Raw genomic sequence first — 14,228 nt, 5'->3', positions numbered from 1 at the left:
TGTTTAACGAATACTTTCCTGGACAAAACATTACTATGACACTAAAGAAGCTCACCAAAATTTGCCCTCTTTTTTGTACTTTCTTTGCTTTTATTATTTTACTCCTCTCTACAAACCTATTTCTCCTCGAGCAATATTTTAAAACCTCTCGACAATAGTAGGGTTCAGCGCATCTTAGACGGTGGGCTCGCTGCGGGTCTAAATACAACTTAGACAGTCTAATCTCCTGCCATGCGTGTGTCCAGATCCCATACAGTTTCCTCTCTTAGAACTTCCCGTAAGAGGGAAAGGAAGACTCTAACTTTCGTGTCTAATTCTTAGAAAAACTTTGAAGTAAAACACAAATTGTCATGCCTAATATAGAACATACAAATAGGTCGGTTATACAGAAGTTAAGAATCAGTATAATTCATTAAAATGTTCAGCTCGAATGACAAATTAAATTGCTTCTCTGTCTCTGTTCATTTGAAGTTGAAACGACAGTGCTATTATCCTTTGTCGTGGTTCCTTTGAAAACCATCCCCCTTTTTAAGACCACACAGTCAAGATCTACGCTCGTTTTCAAGCCAAAAAGGCCCAGAGACCGGTAGACCATAGAAATTTTTGACATTACTCACTTGCAAGAATCATAGCAGGGAAACCTCTGTCTAAACACAGGAATAACAGTAAAGTACCTTGCATGTGGTATGATATATTGCTTTTCCTGTTATGATGATCGTGCAGTTTGCAATTTTTCCTTTTCGTTTTGTGTTCTTTTTTCGACGAGTGTGGGCCCGCTATAATGAAAAGGGTTGATGAACAACTTGGGGGCCGCGAAAAAAAAATTACCAAAGGGACGGAAATCTGAATCAAAGAGAGGAAATAGAAATAAGCTCGATGTCTGGAGGAGAAAAATAAACTCAAAAACTCGCTGATGTTTAGAGCATGAACCCACGCTCTTCACGATGACTGCATTTGAGAGAGAGAGAGAGAGAGAGATGCAGACTATCGAGGCTTCCTCGTTACAAGGACATGCGCATTAGTTTGCTTATCCTGTTGTTGATGAAACGCTGCTATACATAGCTAATATACATTGGATGAGATGGACAACCAATCGCCGCGTTTTAATTGATAGTGATGAGGAGGATTCAGGAGGATGTGAATTAAGTGATCGTTGTCCTTTTGTAAGAGGTTAGTGTCTGTTAATTACTGGTTATTCATTTCTCTTCGCTTCTTGCAATTGCAAAGTCTAATTAACATGACACTGTTGATAACCAAAAGAATTATTCCAGCTCGCTAGAATTGAAAAGTTACCCTCGTTGTTATGTTTGGTACGTTGTAATATTTTGTTCATGTGAATTTCAGTTAACAGAGAAACAATTTTAGTGTAGCGTGATATATTTTAAATTCGACGTCTTCTCATTTTCCTTAAGGAAGTTTGATTTTATAACGACACCGAAACTTCAAATAATTTTACACAAACTCGTTTAATGTCGTTGATACACTAACCAAAGTGTAAAATTAACATCTCGTTGGACCATGTAGCCGATATGTGAACGTTTCCCAGTATTTTCCTTCAGAATGAAAATAGTGAGGGTACATATTCCGCTTCACTGGTCTTCACATGCGTTGTCCGCGTAGTATTTTTAACTATGACTTCCCGTTTCCTCTTCGTATATTCCTAAGCTTTTAGTTTAGAGGGAGAAGTGTGAGGTCAACAGACTTCGCGTGACCCGCTGAGCTAAATGGTAACAGAGAAGACTGCGGCGGGTGCTATAACGAGTTTCACAGAAATCTGTTCGCTACTGTAGGAAAACATATTCGTAGAGCATGTAGGCTTTCAATTGTTATTCTACAAACGAATCAAATATTCTACTTAACCAGTTTCTTACAATTTATGAATTCTAGTTGAAAACGAGCGAGGAAAACGATCTTACGAAGTGCATGGCATTCCTCAAGATCCAGCAGTAAGGGCTTTTACGTCACGAGGCTAAAGATATCCAAGTAGCTTTTTATATGTGCACCACGAAGAGGCTCTTTTTCCCGTCTTGGACCCACGCGTGTTTATTTTAAAAGTCTTCCGAAGAGATTATAAACTGCAGTCTATGTTCTCTTTATCGTCTTCGGTCTTATTCAACAAGCTCATGGCTCAGGGGTGTGACGACAAGGGGATCGCCTTGTTCTTGTTGCAAACTCCATTTCTACCGTCTCTCGAGTCGGGTTTTGGATCGTTCGGGGTAAACGCGTGCGCTCAAATCTTTAACACGTGGTGGTAATCGAACTTATCGCGGTACTAAGGATGATGTGTTATTCGTCACCAAGCTCTTATCAAAGCTCGGAAGTTATCTGCTCTCAATATTTATATCTCTGTGTCAGATTTCAAGATCGTTACTTTGGTTTTAATCTTTGTCTCATAAGTACGCGCAAAATCCCTCGGTCAGTAATCTTCCTTAAACGATTGCGGTATAGTCTAATATGACGTCACGTCTCACTGAACATAAGTTGAGGGTTTTCCCGACTATCGCTTCCAGACGACATTTGACGGTTTCAAATTTGCATATTTGCATTGAAAGCCGTTAATGCCGCCCATCTAAATTCGTTCACTTCGGCAAAGTTGCGATGTGAACGTTGTACGTCCTCTTACTCCAACGATTAGAGGGCAAAAGATTTAGACACACGAAACATTTTTCAAGCTGACGTAGGTGAGTTTGTCCGGGGTTTGTCAATTTTTATTGTTTACATTTCGCTTTAATTCATCGAAGTCGAACAGGCCTCGACGTGTTCTGAAAATCGTAATTCTGATCGCATCTCGTAGAATTGTTCAGTCACATGATTGTTGTAAGGGAAAGACCCGCTCGAAGCCTGACTTACTGATGTGTGATGCCTATATTTCCTTCAGGTCCCTGTACTTCATGTTTTCTCGTGATCGTTTTTTTTTTAACTGAATACGACCTTTGTCTGTCTTCAATTCACGCGCCATCTTAGTTGTGTGCCTAACAAAAATGGCCCGTGACAAAGGGATTATTCAGTTCAAAAAACACACATGAGGGTTTCTCACATACAACTTGCTTGTAAACATTGCAACTTTCAAAGCTTGATGTTTCTTTCTACGTTTTTAGTGGGAGGAATTTTCAAGACAAGTATTAGAAACTGGTGTTCTTGAATAACATTTTGACTGTCTGATTTTCAGTCTAGGAGACGAAAATAATTTTTTACCCTTCCTTTCTGAATGAGTCTTTGTTTCGTGGGTTACAAATGTTCGCAAATTTGATTGCAACAACGCAGACATGCAATTGAGACAGAGCGTGTTATTTATTTAAGGTTGCGGCTAAATAGCAGGGCACGTTCTGGAATGATTAATAAATGCTCTGCAGTCAAAAATTTACATATAAGTTCCGCTTAGGGTATAAGATGTTCGTTCGCTAATGTCACGCGATTTCAAAACGTTTGGAAAACATTTCAGATCAGATTTCCGGGCACGGTCTGGAACAGATGTTTTGGATGTTACTGTTTTCTTTTGAAATTTTATGTTAATTGTGCGAAATAGAAAAATTTTTCAGCGGCGATTATCAATATCCACGCTTTCTTTCAAAAACTGTTCAGAGACAAATTTTAAGGAACGGAATAAATTGATGATAACGAAAGAAGTGATACATGACACTTAAAGAATGTTGTAAAACCAAATGTTACTCATTTCATAAACAAGTGATTGAGTGTTACTTTAAATTTCTTGAGATTAATGAAAGGGTTATTTTAATGTTTACTTTAAAATCAATAAATTGAAAGTTTCTGAGAAGTTAGCCGTTAAGCGGTTGAATTTTTCACGGTCCAAGTCACTACTCAATTCCGAACGGCAAAGGAACCCAGAGTTGAACATCCATTTAAAAAAGGTTTTCATTTTATTTTTCGAAAGTAATGAAGGTTTTCTCAGTAGAGAAATCTCGATCAGACAAAGCACTTGCCACGCTTTTCAATTTAGCGGCTGCAGCGAAACTGACAAAGCATATCAAAGAATAATTTCATGACCATAAGGCGCGTCCAGCAGGTAATGAGTCTGTTAGGTTTCAAGTGAAAATTTGCATGAATATTGGTGGCGAGTGTGCAGCCAACTCCCCAGCTAAGACAAAGGAATATCCGAGGATATCACCTAAGTTATGCTGGCCAATTTTCAAATCTTACGTTCACTACGATAATGCAAATGTTACATAAAATGAGAAATAATTGTTTGTTCATAGAGTAGAACCAGAGAACACCCAAAAGAATACACCCCACGCCGAAAACAGTGAGCTGTTCGTAAACCCCACACGCTGCAAAATATTTGAAGGATAAGAAACATAATAGCCTCTATTCTGCGCGAAAATACGTTCGTAGGTTTGTCCTTGAACAGTATCTGTTGCTCAAAGGTCACTTCTTTCGTTGTCATCAATTCATTTCGTTCTTTGAATTTTGAACATTTTTGGTAGAGAACTTTGATGTCGATGAAAAATATATGTAAATCTAAAATAAAAAATAAAAAAATATTTCCCTTTTAACTTTCTATTTACCGTTTTATTTTCCTATTCTCAATTTCCTATTCGTGCTGTTAGTGACATTCTGATTGTTTCGCAAAATAAACAAAAATTTGCCTTTTGCACCCGCGCCCTAATTTCACTAGTTGTGCGGTGTTTTTACGAGGCCGAAGGGAGAGTGACAAAACAGACGATGAAAAATACTCGGCGATGCCACACACCAAAACGACTGATAAGTTATTTATTATCGAACCACAGGCAGCCCAAGCGCCTGCTGAGAGATGATCATTTGGCGAAATAAGAGTCATGGCGAAATTATAAGAGTTTGTATTGGAATATTTACAACCGCTCTAAGGAATGAAAAATCCAATCAAATTTTCAATGAAAATACCTCACTTTACTTTCACAGTGCATTGCTTGTTATCTGACCACTTGCTATGTTGAAAAGAACCCATTACTTGATAAGTGCTTCTCTCCATCACTAAAATTAATTCTGTAACGTTCAATGTATGATTCACACATACATTTATGGATCATTTTCCCAACAGATTGTGTCAGCGTTACAGAATTTGTATGATAACTGGCCTCTGAATTTGGCAGCTATACATCTCTTGTTTTAGATATTAGTGCCACAAGCTTTAGCGTCGGTGATCCCATTCTCAAATTGAAATTGGGTGATTAAACACGGGTTTATGACTAAAAATCGCCAAAATTAACACCAGAGGCCAAAAATATTTTTATCCTCAAACGTATTGTTAGGATAGGTCTTTTCTGTGATAGTACGTTTGTCGACATATAATGTTGTCGATTGGAGATATTTGTGATTAAAAAACCCAATTTGTTTGTTTTTGGAATAGTTGCCTAACACAGTTAATGATTAACTGCTATTAATTGGCAGAAGTTATATCAAATTACCCCAACTTTAGGAAACTGTTTCTTTAAGGTTCAAACAACCAATGGCCATCGCATTCTGTCAGTGTGAGAGAGATTCGTTGATATTTCGAGCTAAGTTTACCTTTTAACCCAGGAATTTGATGTGGGGACTTTTAACACCCCAGGGATTAGCCAGAAGCCCGAACTACTTTGGATTTTTGAATAACTTAGTGACCAATGTAAACTGTGAAAGTTTAAAGGAAATCGGTGAGATGACATGTGTCACGCCTGCCCGGTCCTCTCGTAGACAGCCTGACTCTTAACATGTTCATAATATCACATGGACATATTAGGAAGTCACTAAAGACGAAATGCCAGCCTGCTGCAGGACGGCGGTGAGAACGCAAGTAACGCGCGTGAGAGAGCTGATTAAAGCATTGGTGTACAGTGTTACTCAGATTTGTTACCAAAAATTTGTCCACAGTTAATGTGGATGAATTTTGGTTTTAAGATTTACCTTGTTTTCAGGAGTAATACATTTGACATGGAAAGATGGACGCAACAGACTCCAAGATCCCGAAAAACGCTGTTTCAGAATCCCATCTTGAGGTTGAATTGGAATGTGATGATAATCAGTCGACCAGACGCAGTACATTTGAACAATTTCAAGAAACGATGGATCAGTTCCAGCAATGCAAAGTGGAAGCGGCCATAGAGTCTTTACAAGCTGGGCATAAGCACTTCCTGAATCTAACCCCAGATAGCCTCGGAAACCCGACTGATTACGAAAAGGAGCTGGTGGATCGAGGTAAAGAGATGTGTTTGAGTTATTGCTCCGCTCCTCCTTTCTTTGGTGCTGTTTTGTTAAACCCCAAGCTGATCGCAGATAAGGATGACCATTTCTATGTCAGCTTTATTATTGTTTTTGCTGCTGTTGCACTCAAGCTGCATAAATATAAAATAGCTATAGACTTATTTCAGCGATGTGATTCTCTTTACACATTTGATGCCACGCCATGTCCTAAAGACAACGAGCAAGTTATGAATATTTTAAGAGCAGTAGCCAAGGCAAATGTGGGCTACGTTTATCTGATTATGGGAGTTATGGACAAGGCTACCGATTATCTAGAATGCGCGCTGGAGATTTTTGAAACATTTAAAAACAAAAACAAAACTGACTCTCCAGAAATAAACATTGTTGCTATACAAACCAACTTAAGCTTAGCTTACCAGTGTCAGAAGAACTACATTGCTGCAGTGAAGTTGCAAGAGCGTCTTATTCTGAAGGCCAAATACCCCATTCTTCCCCCACATTTGGTAGCTGCCATACATTACAATAGAGCAAAGTTGTTCATAGAGCTCAAAAAACCTGTAAAAGCACTCATGGAGCTGAGGACGTTGGATTCACTATTTGAGAGGATGAACAACGAAGAAGCAATATTCTCGAAATTTATATCTTCAAAAATTTGTTTGGCGTATCAAAAGATTGGAGATGTGGCTCGTGCAGAGAAAATAGCGGAGAATTTGACTTTCCCTTCCCTTTCGCCTGAATCGCTATCATCACCACTCTCGCCTTCGTTAAAATCGTTTTCGATAGCATCGGAGTCAGGGTCAGAGTCGTCATCATCATCGTCGTCGTCATCAGTTTCATCATCGTCATCATCATCTCCGTCATCAACATCGTCATCTTCATCGTCTGCTTCGTCACTAATGTCTTCATTTTCGTTTTTCTTTACCGATTTTGAAGCTGTCCTCGGATGTAATGGAAAATGCCAATGGGACTTCTTGTTCGCAACGATATTGAATTTAGTTGATTTTCACTTAAACGAAAAAAACTTAGACTTTGCATCTTTCCTCGACGTTTTTGTACCAATTTGCAAAGAAACGTTAGGGAAAAACCACCCAACATATGCATCGTTTCTCTATAGGCAAGGTGTTAGATTTTTTCTGATGGAAAGAAACCTGTCATCAAAAAATTGCTTTGAAGAAGCATTAAATATTTTGACAAGTTTTGGCTACGGTTTAGATCACCCGGATTTGCTGCAATGTAACATCGCTCTTGCAAGGTTATTATTGTGCGAAGACTTTCAAGAGGTTCTTCAGTTGAAGTCGCGCCGTGACCGAAGCTGGCGAGAATTTCCTTGCGACGCAGCAGATGGAGTTGTAAGCCCTGATATTCCATCATTTAGAGAAGACAGTAACAAGTGGGACAGCAACGAAGAATTAGACGGACCAGGTAAAATTTCTGATCGAGGAAACCGTAGAGGCAAGAATTATGATCACCTTGAAAATGCACCCCAAAAGGATGAGAACAAAGGAATCAGTATCTCACAGAAGATAAAGAAAACACCAAATGAAGTCAGTGGTGGACGGAATGACACTCTTAAAGCCTCTTTTCATGGAGGATATGTGGTTGCAGACAGCGGTGAAAACCCCGATGTCATTACTACAAATGGGGCTTGCGGCTTTGACAAAGATTGGAATACCCAAGCTGTTGCCCTTCCAAAAACACCAGGAGATTCCCACGGGATTAATTCTAAAACAAAAACATATTTTGGTTTGAAAGGTGGACGCCGAAGCGATCTTCCGTCAGGGCACAGCTCACAAAGGGATGCAAGTGGGGATGACTTTGGCACAAATCACATCGGAATAGATCCCAGTTTCCTCGCACGTCATTCTTATGAGTGCAATGCATCTGATGAGCGCTGGGATTCTTGTGATCCATTTGAAGATTCAGAAGTGCTTGCAGGTTCCCACTCCGAGTATACCAGATCTAGGTGTATGACTGAAGTGTACCACCTTACTTCTCCAAGTTCAACGAAATTTCCTGAATGTCGTGATTTTACAAAAACTGTTCCAGCGAAGACCTTTGGACTACCTCAATCTTCAAGTTTCCTTGAAGATGGATGTAAAGCAAATCTCCCGTTTACAAATATCTCCCCAGATGGACATGTACTCGCCGAAAGGCCGACGTTCTCATCGCAATTTGAACGAAAAGATGACGCTCCAGGATTTCTTCCGGACGGGGAGAGTGCAGGAGCTGGTCATGGTCTGTTAAACAGTAATTCAAACACATCTGCTGACGAATCATTGGCCGTACTCGAGCAACGTGTGGCTGAAGCTTGGTGTCTTGTCGAGAAAACGTTGAAAGAAAGACAAGAAAGAGAGAAATCGATGAAAGAAGCAGAGCAAAAAAGAAAAGATAAGCAGGCAAGGAAACAACAACTTACACGTGAAAGAAAAGAAAGGGAAGCGAGGGAAGCAAGAGAAGCGGAACTCAGAAATGAAAGAGTAGAGGGGAACTCCACGAGCGGTGGACAAGAAACACCTTCGCAAGACTCGGCAAGTGCTGGGGTTCGACAATGGCTGTGTGAACATTATCAGCGGCTCTGTCGTGTCAAGTTCTCATGCTGCCGAAAGTTCTTTCCTTGTCATCGTTGTCATAACAACTCTGGGTGTCCAAATGATAATTCCAAAGCAAAAGAGGCGTGCTCTGTTGAGTGCTCTGTTTGTAGCCATCAACAAGAGGTAAATAGGAATGACATTGACTTGAAATTTTGCATAAGAGGAAAGAGAGTTATCCCACTTAGGTTATAACCGATTTAACTTCGAATGTTTGATTTTTAAGATCAACGAGGACGCCCACACCTGTGTCAGATGCAAAACAAGGTTCTCAGCATATTTCTGCTGGGTATGTAAACATTTCACAGGGGAGGATAAAGCTCCTTATCACTGCGAAAAATGTGGTATCTGCCGGTAGGTGAAACAAAATTCATGACGAGTTTTGTCTTCGTTTGTTTGAATGATATGCTTGTTGTCCAAAAGAACGAGGGTTAGGGAGTTATTGACCTGCTTCAGAACTATTTACTTGGGTTGCAGTAGGTACGAAGAATCCTGGCACAATCTGTAAGGCGAGAGCAAAGTATTCAAGGAGAGAGAAATGCTTTATCGAGGAGTGCATCAAACACCCCATTGTTAGTTGTTTCTCAAAAAGGAACAAGAGTCCGACAAAATACAAGTTTCCTCCTCAATTATTATTGCAGCTTATCGAGTAGAAATACGGTGCTTATCAGCGTGAGTTCGAAATTTGTTTCCCCAACGAATCATGTTGTGCTCGAGTAAATACCTGCGAAGTGATGTTTCTATTTCCCGATCAGTATCTACAAGGACCGCTCCTTCCACTGTGATGTGTGTAACGTCTGTCTGGACAAACGGCTGGAAGGAAGACATTCTTGCCGAGCAAATTCAGGACACGACGAGTGTTGCATCTGTTTAGAGGTAGTTACTTAATTTACATAATAAGGCTGAATAAGAAATATCTTTTAAAAGGTTTTGCCGTTTAGTCGAAGCAGTTAACCTTGCACTAAGTTTGGTTTTATTCACCTGTCGCGTTAGTGACGTCAGGTGCTTGCATTTCTGGAGTCGAAATCTGACGAAAGAGAAGCAGATCACAATCCAAATTTCTATATTTTTATTTGGTTGATCGATTCTTTATTTCCAGGATGCTTTTAGCGGTTGTCAGATCCTGCCATGCTCACACAAGGTTCACCGCGAATGTGCTATTGCTATGATACAGAACGGCGTGTAAGTATGCTTAAATATCGCTATATCTGTTTTTGGGAATAAACTTAAATATGGAAGAACACTCCACTACTGCACTGACTATGTGTTGGTATTTAATTCTGGATTGGGTGTGTGTGGACCTGCTCCAGCTATGAGAGTGCACTGAGCAGTTTTCATTTGCATTTATAATAAAAAAACCTCCGTGCCCTCGTAAGGAGCTTTGGTCGCCAGTGGGCAGGAGTGATTTATTGACAAACAGCGGTTGGTTTCGCAATTAAAATAACTTCAAAAATATTGGAAACTGCGTGAAGAATCAATAGTACGGACGTCCGGAGAAACCGACCACCGTTTTCGCCTACAGCTGGGGATAAGTCTGGTGAAATCGACAAAATCCGGTTAACGCCCTCATTATCCTTCTTTGTCCCCTAAGCTTTTGTTAGGTCTTGAGATTATTTCAGTTTTGGTTTCAAGACGCTCTATGCATGTTGTCACGGAGTTCTCTTGTATCTAAAGCGATATTACTTCATCGGTAAACTTTGAAAGACTTTGTACGTTAAGTAGGCCAGAATTTATTGCGACATTCCCACGCAAGTTTTTCTTGAGTTCACCTGAATATTTCCTTTTAATTTGCAGTCTCAGCTGTCCTATTTGCCGCCATCCTTTGTACAGTCAGACAGGAATGAATGAGTGAATTACAACCTCGACTCCAGTGTTCAAAACTCCAAGAAAGGGCAAATTGTTCCCCATTGAGATGTTTTAGATAGTGTCCTGATTGACGTATTCATTCTTTATTGTAGCCGTGAATTTAATCTTTTATCCCTAACAATGAATGGCTTCTTATTTCTACTGGCGGTATCATTCTTGAATCAAATGATTAATGAAACGAGAATGAAGGCAATGATCACCAATTTAGGAGGCTCTTGATTGTCAAGCAAATTCTCATTGTCAGTATCAGAGGAAATGTAAAGAGAACAGTGTAGATTGTTAGGGTTGAAGATTGTAATAGTTATCTTAATCTTAACTGTACAAGGACGCAAACCTGAGGGGAGAGGGGAAATGAGGGTGGCAGGATCCCCTTAGGTAAAATTGATTTCTATGCAATGGCTTTTATATCCAAATTTACCGCTTTCATCTCTTAAAAGATTTGTGTAAAAGTATGCAAGGCATCGATCAGTCCGGCGAGGAGGTGGCTAAGTGTATCATAATAGTGAAGCCATTGTAAAATAATATGATCTTTCTTATCATTGTAAGGAAACAACAGAGTAAATTGTCCAAAGCCTGTGCAGCAAATTAGATTTGGCAACGGGTTGTTTTTTTTTCCGTAATCTAAAATGAAAATATGCTTCTAGAAATTTTTTACACTTAAAGCCAGACAAAACTTTGCACATGGTGTTGTTATGAAATTCCTGGTAGTGTTTTACGGTTATTAGAATGCTGTGTAAAATAAAGCTCCTCTAGAACCTTTTTTTCATATATAGTTACACCAGGATAGGAAGGAATTGTAAGAGTTTCAATTTCATCTTCTTTGCCTTCGGGAGACGTGTGACAAAAATGAAGGGAAGAAAAAGCGATTTTGCTCTTTAAATTTCGGTAGTCTATTAAGTTAGTAACGAGTAATATTGATGCATTTCTAGAGACTAAATTTACTTACTAAGCTTATTTTATTATAAACTGGTAACCTTCATAAATAGAAGGTATTTAGTTTTCTTAGGTTTTACATTTTCCATAGTTATGTAGGTAGTTTGTTATTTCATTCTGATGTAACCTTGCGCTTTCAAACTTCAAGTAGCTATGCAAATCATCGCTACGCAAACATTGTATGGTTTCGCAAAGAAGTTAAGTCACAAGTCGTATTATACATGATTTTTTCCCTGTCTCAGAAAGTTTTTAGTAAATTGAACATTTCCTGTCTGTTTGAACATTTGACAGACAGTAACGAAGTACCTATTGATTGTGAGGAACCGTTTTTACCCGCACCTTTCAAGTGTGTTACCGGTGAAATATTTACTTAACTTTAATCTTAGCATCCCCTCTTAACCTTAGGGTCTAATGTCTCCAACATGGAAGGGCACGCCTCTTCTTCTGCTTCTAGTTCTCCTAAGACATAAAATTTTGGCGGTGGTGCATATTCTGGGGTGGCCCTCATTACTACGATTATCAATTGAGGGAGACACGAAAGAAGTCTGGTGATGGGAATTTGACCATAAAATAACGCTGTTGTCACGGGCAACCTTCCTCGTTTCGAAAGGTAACCGAATATCAAGAGCTGCGGGTCACCAAAAGTAAAATGTAAAAGCCTCTTGCCAATGGAAACGGACCCAGTTTTCCGTGACAACAACACTATTTTAACGTCTAAACGAGGTCTCCAAACTTTCGTCGTGCCGAAATTTCAAATGCTGCGCTTTTAGGAAATAAGCCGTTATTCAAGGGAATACGGTATGTGACATGATGCACTATGTCTATGGATCTTTGGTACCACTGTATTCTGTTCCTCGAAGCTCGCAGTTTTCCTCGAGCTTTGGTTTTGAAAACTGTTTGCATCTCGGAGCAGATTATGTCCGCGAACAAATATCATATTTTGGCGCCAAAGGTACTCGATTACTCTGGTACATTTCTTCACCGATCTAGCTCTATCTACTTCCATAGGCTTACATCAAACCACCTTGGATATTTCTGGCTCAAGGAACGATTTACTGTGCCTATTTTTTTTAAAGCGATTCAGCTCGTGAAACAGTGTCAGGCTCTCAAGAACCTCTTACTCATTTTTAAAAACTCGTTACTGGTTCAGAATTCCATATTATGGCGCTTAAGACTCAAGCTTGCATACCCTGGCTACAGACTAAACTCGGACCTAGATGCTGTTTTTTCAGGGCGCACGAGGAGAATGTGGGGTGTGATTGGAAGAGAATAAGTCAAATGTGTTATGGTCATATTTGGGTAATTTATCATCATTCCGCTTGCTTTGTGGCCATAGTATTTACATCAAAATACGAAACCACTTCCTCCATATTTCTGAGAATTAAACGGGAACCGCATAAATTATGGATGGCGTCCGACAGCTATGTCTTCGGCGACGGCTTGCTTTATGTCTTTAAAGATTATACGTGCATACATAACACACTACCTTGGTTAAGACAAGATTCATGAATCACAAAAGGAAAAAACATTGTGATAGTTACCTTAATCCTGACAATGCGAGCTACTAAACATTACGTCACTTCCTTTAAATTTCTGGGAAGTGTAGTGGCTTCGAAGAAAACGACAAATTGTGTCTGGATGATTTTGAAGAAGCTCCCATGCACTGAATCTGAGCGGGTAAATCGTGAAGATTAAGGTATCTATCACAAAATTATTTCCTACATGGTTCCGGAATTCATTTTGGAAAATCTTAGTTAACCAAAATCACTGTCTTAGACAGTCTGTTACCTATGCATTTCTTTTAAAATTGTTTTTGTAAAAAGGGTGACAGTTGTTTAAAAGGATTAGAGCTTTCCCTTGATCAAAGAGTCGTGAAAAATGTATGATGATTAGTTTCAGACGGATCTTTGAACCAAATTTGTATGGATGATGTATCATTTGTGTCACTCACTTAAGATCCACTTATTTTTGGGCTGCTTCACTCGATGGGAATAGTAGATGTCGCCATAATCCATCCATTCTGATCTTTGCGTGTATGTTTTGCGAAAATGGAAGCGAATTCGAGAAGGATCCAGAGAGAAGTGCATATCCTTTAGAAAGTATGTGGTTCATTCCTTTCTATGCGTCAAACATCTCCTGCCCTCGAGTGTTTAGCTTCACAAAGGCGAGTTCTATAGCAATACTGCTTTATACAAGTGGAGATAACAAACTCGAACCCAAGATAATTTTGGGAGTTATCTTGGTTTAAGCACCTGCCAATTTTTTCTTCGCCTTGTGACAATTGTCATAAAAAGTCTTTTGCCATAGCTGTTTCGTTCTCTCTGTTATTCGTCACTTTTGAACATAATGTTAACAGGCTTGAACAGAACATGAGCCCAAACATGAGTTATTTTAAGCTTAAACTTTCTAATTTAGAGTTACATGAATTTCTATTTCAAAATTGTCTACTATATTTCACTTCCTGCCAGCTGAGGTTACAAAAATTATTGCCGATGAAAGACAGCAAGACTCTTGAATATTTTTCGCTTTTTTCTTTATTTATTTGGTTTTCCAGTACGTAATTCTACTAAAATCCAAGCTTATTTCATTCTGTGTAACTCTGGTTAATCCCTTAGGCTCTCACAATTTGATTTTCACTGAACACTTTTCCTTTAACAGCAGAAATTT

General features: G+C 39.3%; 1 protein-coding gene across 2 annotated transcripts; it reads left to right on the top strand.

Annotated features, from left to right (window-relative positions):
• Positions 1 to 1,036: 1,036 nt before the first annotated feature.
• Positions 1,037 to 11,817, top strand: LOC131780481 (uncharacterized). Of its 2 annotated transcripts, none has more exons than XM_066172126.1 (6): positions 1,037 to 1,170; positions 5,889 to 8,888; positions 8,989 to 9,116; positions 9,518 to 9,638; positions 9,862 to 9,944; positions 10,557 to 11,817. In XM_066172126.1, the coding sequence occupies exons 2-6, from the start codon at positions 5,913 to 5,915 to the stop codon at positions 10,612 to 10,614; spliced, it is 3,366 nt and encodes a 1,121-aa protein (XP_066028223.1). In that variant the 5' UTR covers positions 1,037 to 1,170; positions 5,889 to 5,912; the 3' UTR covers positions 10,615 to 11,817. The 2 variants fall into 2 exon arrangements, with proteins under 2 accessions (XP_066028223.1, XP_058953068.2); XM_059097085.2 differs by lacking the exon at positions 1,037 to 1,170 and adding an exon at positions 2,549 to 2,681.
• The last annotated feature ends 2,411 nt before the right edge of the window (positions 11,818 to 14,228 follow it).

Source organism: Pocillopora verrucosa, chromosome 9, assembly GCF_036669915.1.
Source record: "Pocillopora verrucosa isolate sample1 chromosome 9, ASM3666991v2, whole genome shotgun sequence".
Lineage (NCBI taxonomy): Eukaryota > Metazoa > Cnidaria > Anthozoa > Scleractinia > Pocilloporidae > Pocillopora > Pocillopora verrucosa.
This window is presented reverse-complemented; position numbering and strand designations above follow the sequence as displayed.

Coding starts and splice junctions, on each gene's coding strand:
- LOC131780481 (XM_066172126.1), top strand. CDS start 5,913: ATGGACGCAACAGACTCCAAGATCCCGAAAAACGCTGTTTCAGAATCC. Junction 8,889..8,988: donor TTTGTAGCCATCAACAAGAG/GTAAATAGGAAT, acceptor TTGATTTTTAAG/ATCAACGAGGACGCCCACAC. Junction 9,639..9,861: donor AGTGTTGCATCTGTTTAGAG/GTAGTTACTTAA, acceptor CTTTATTTCCAG/GATGCTTTTAGCGGTTGTCA.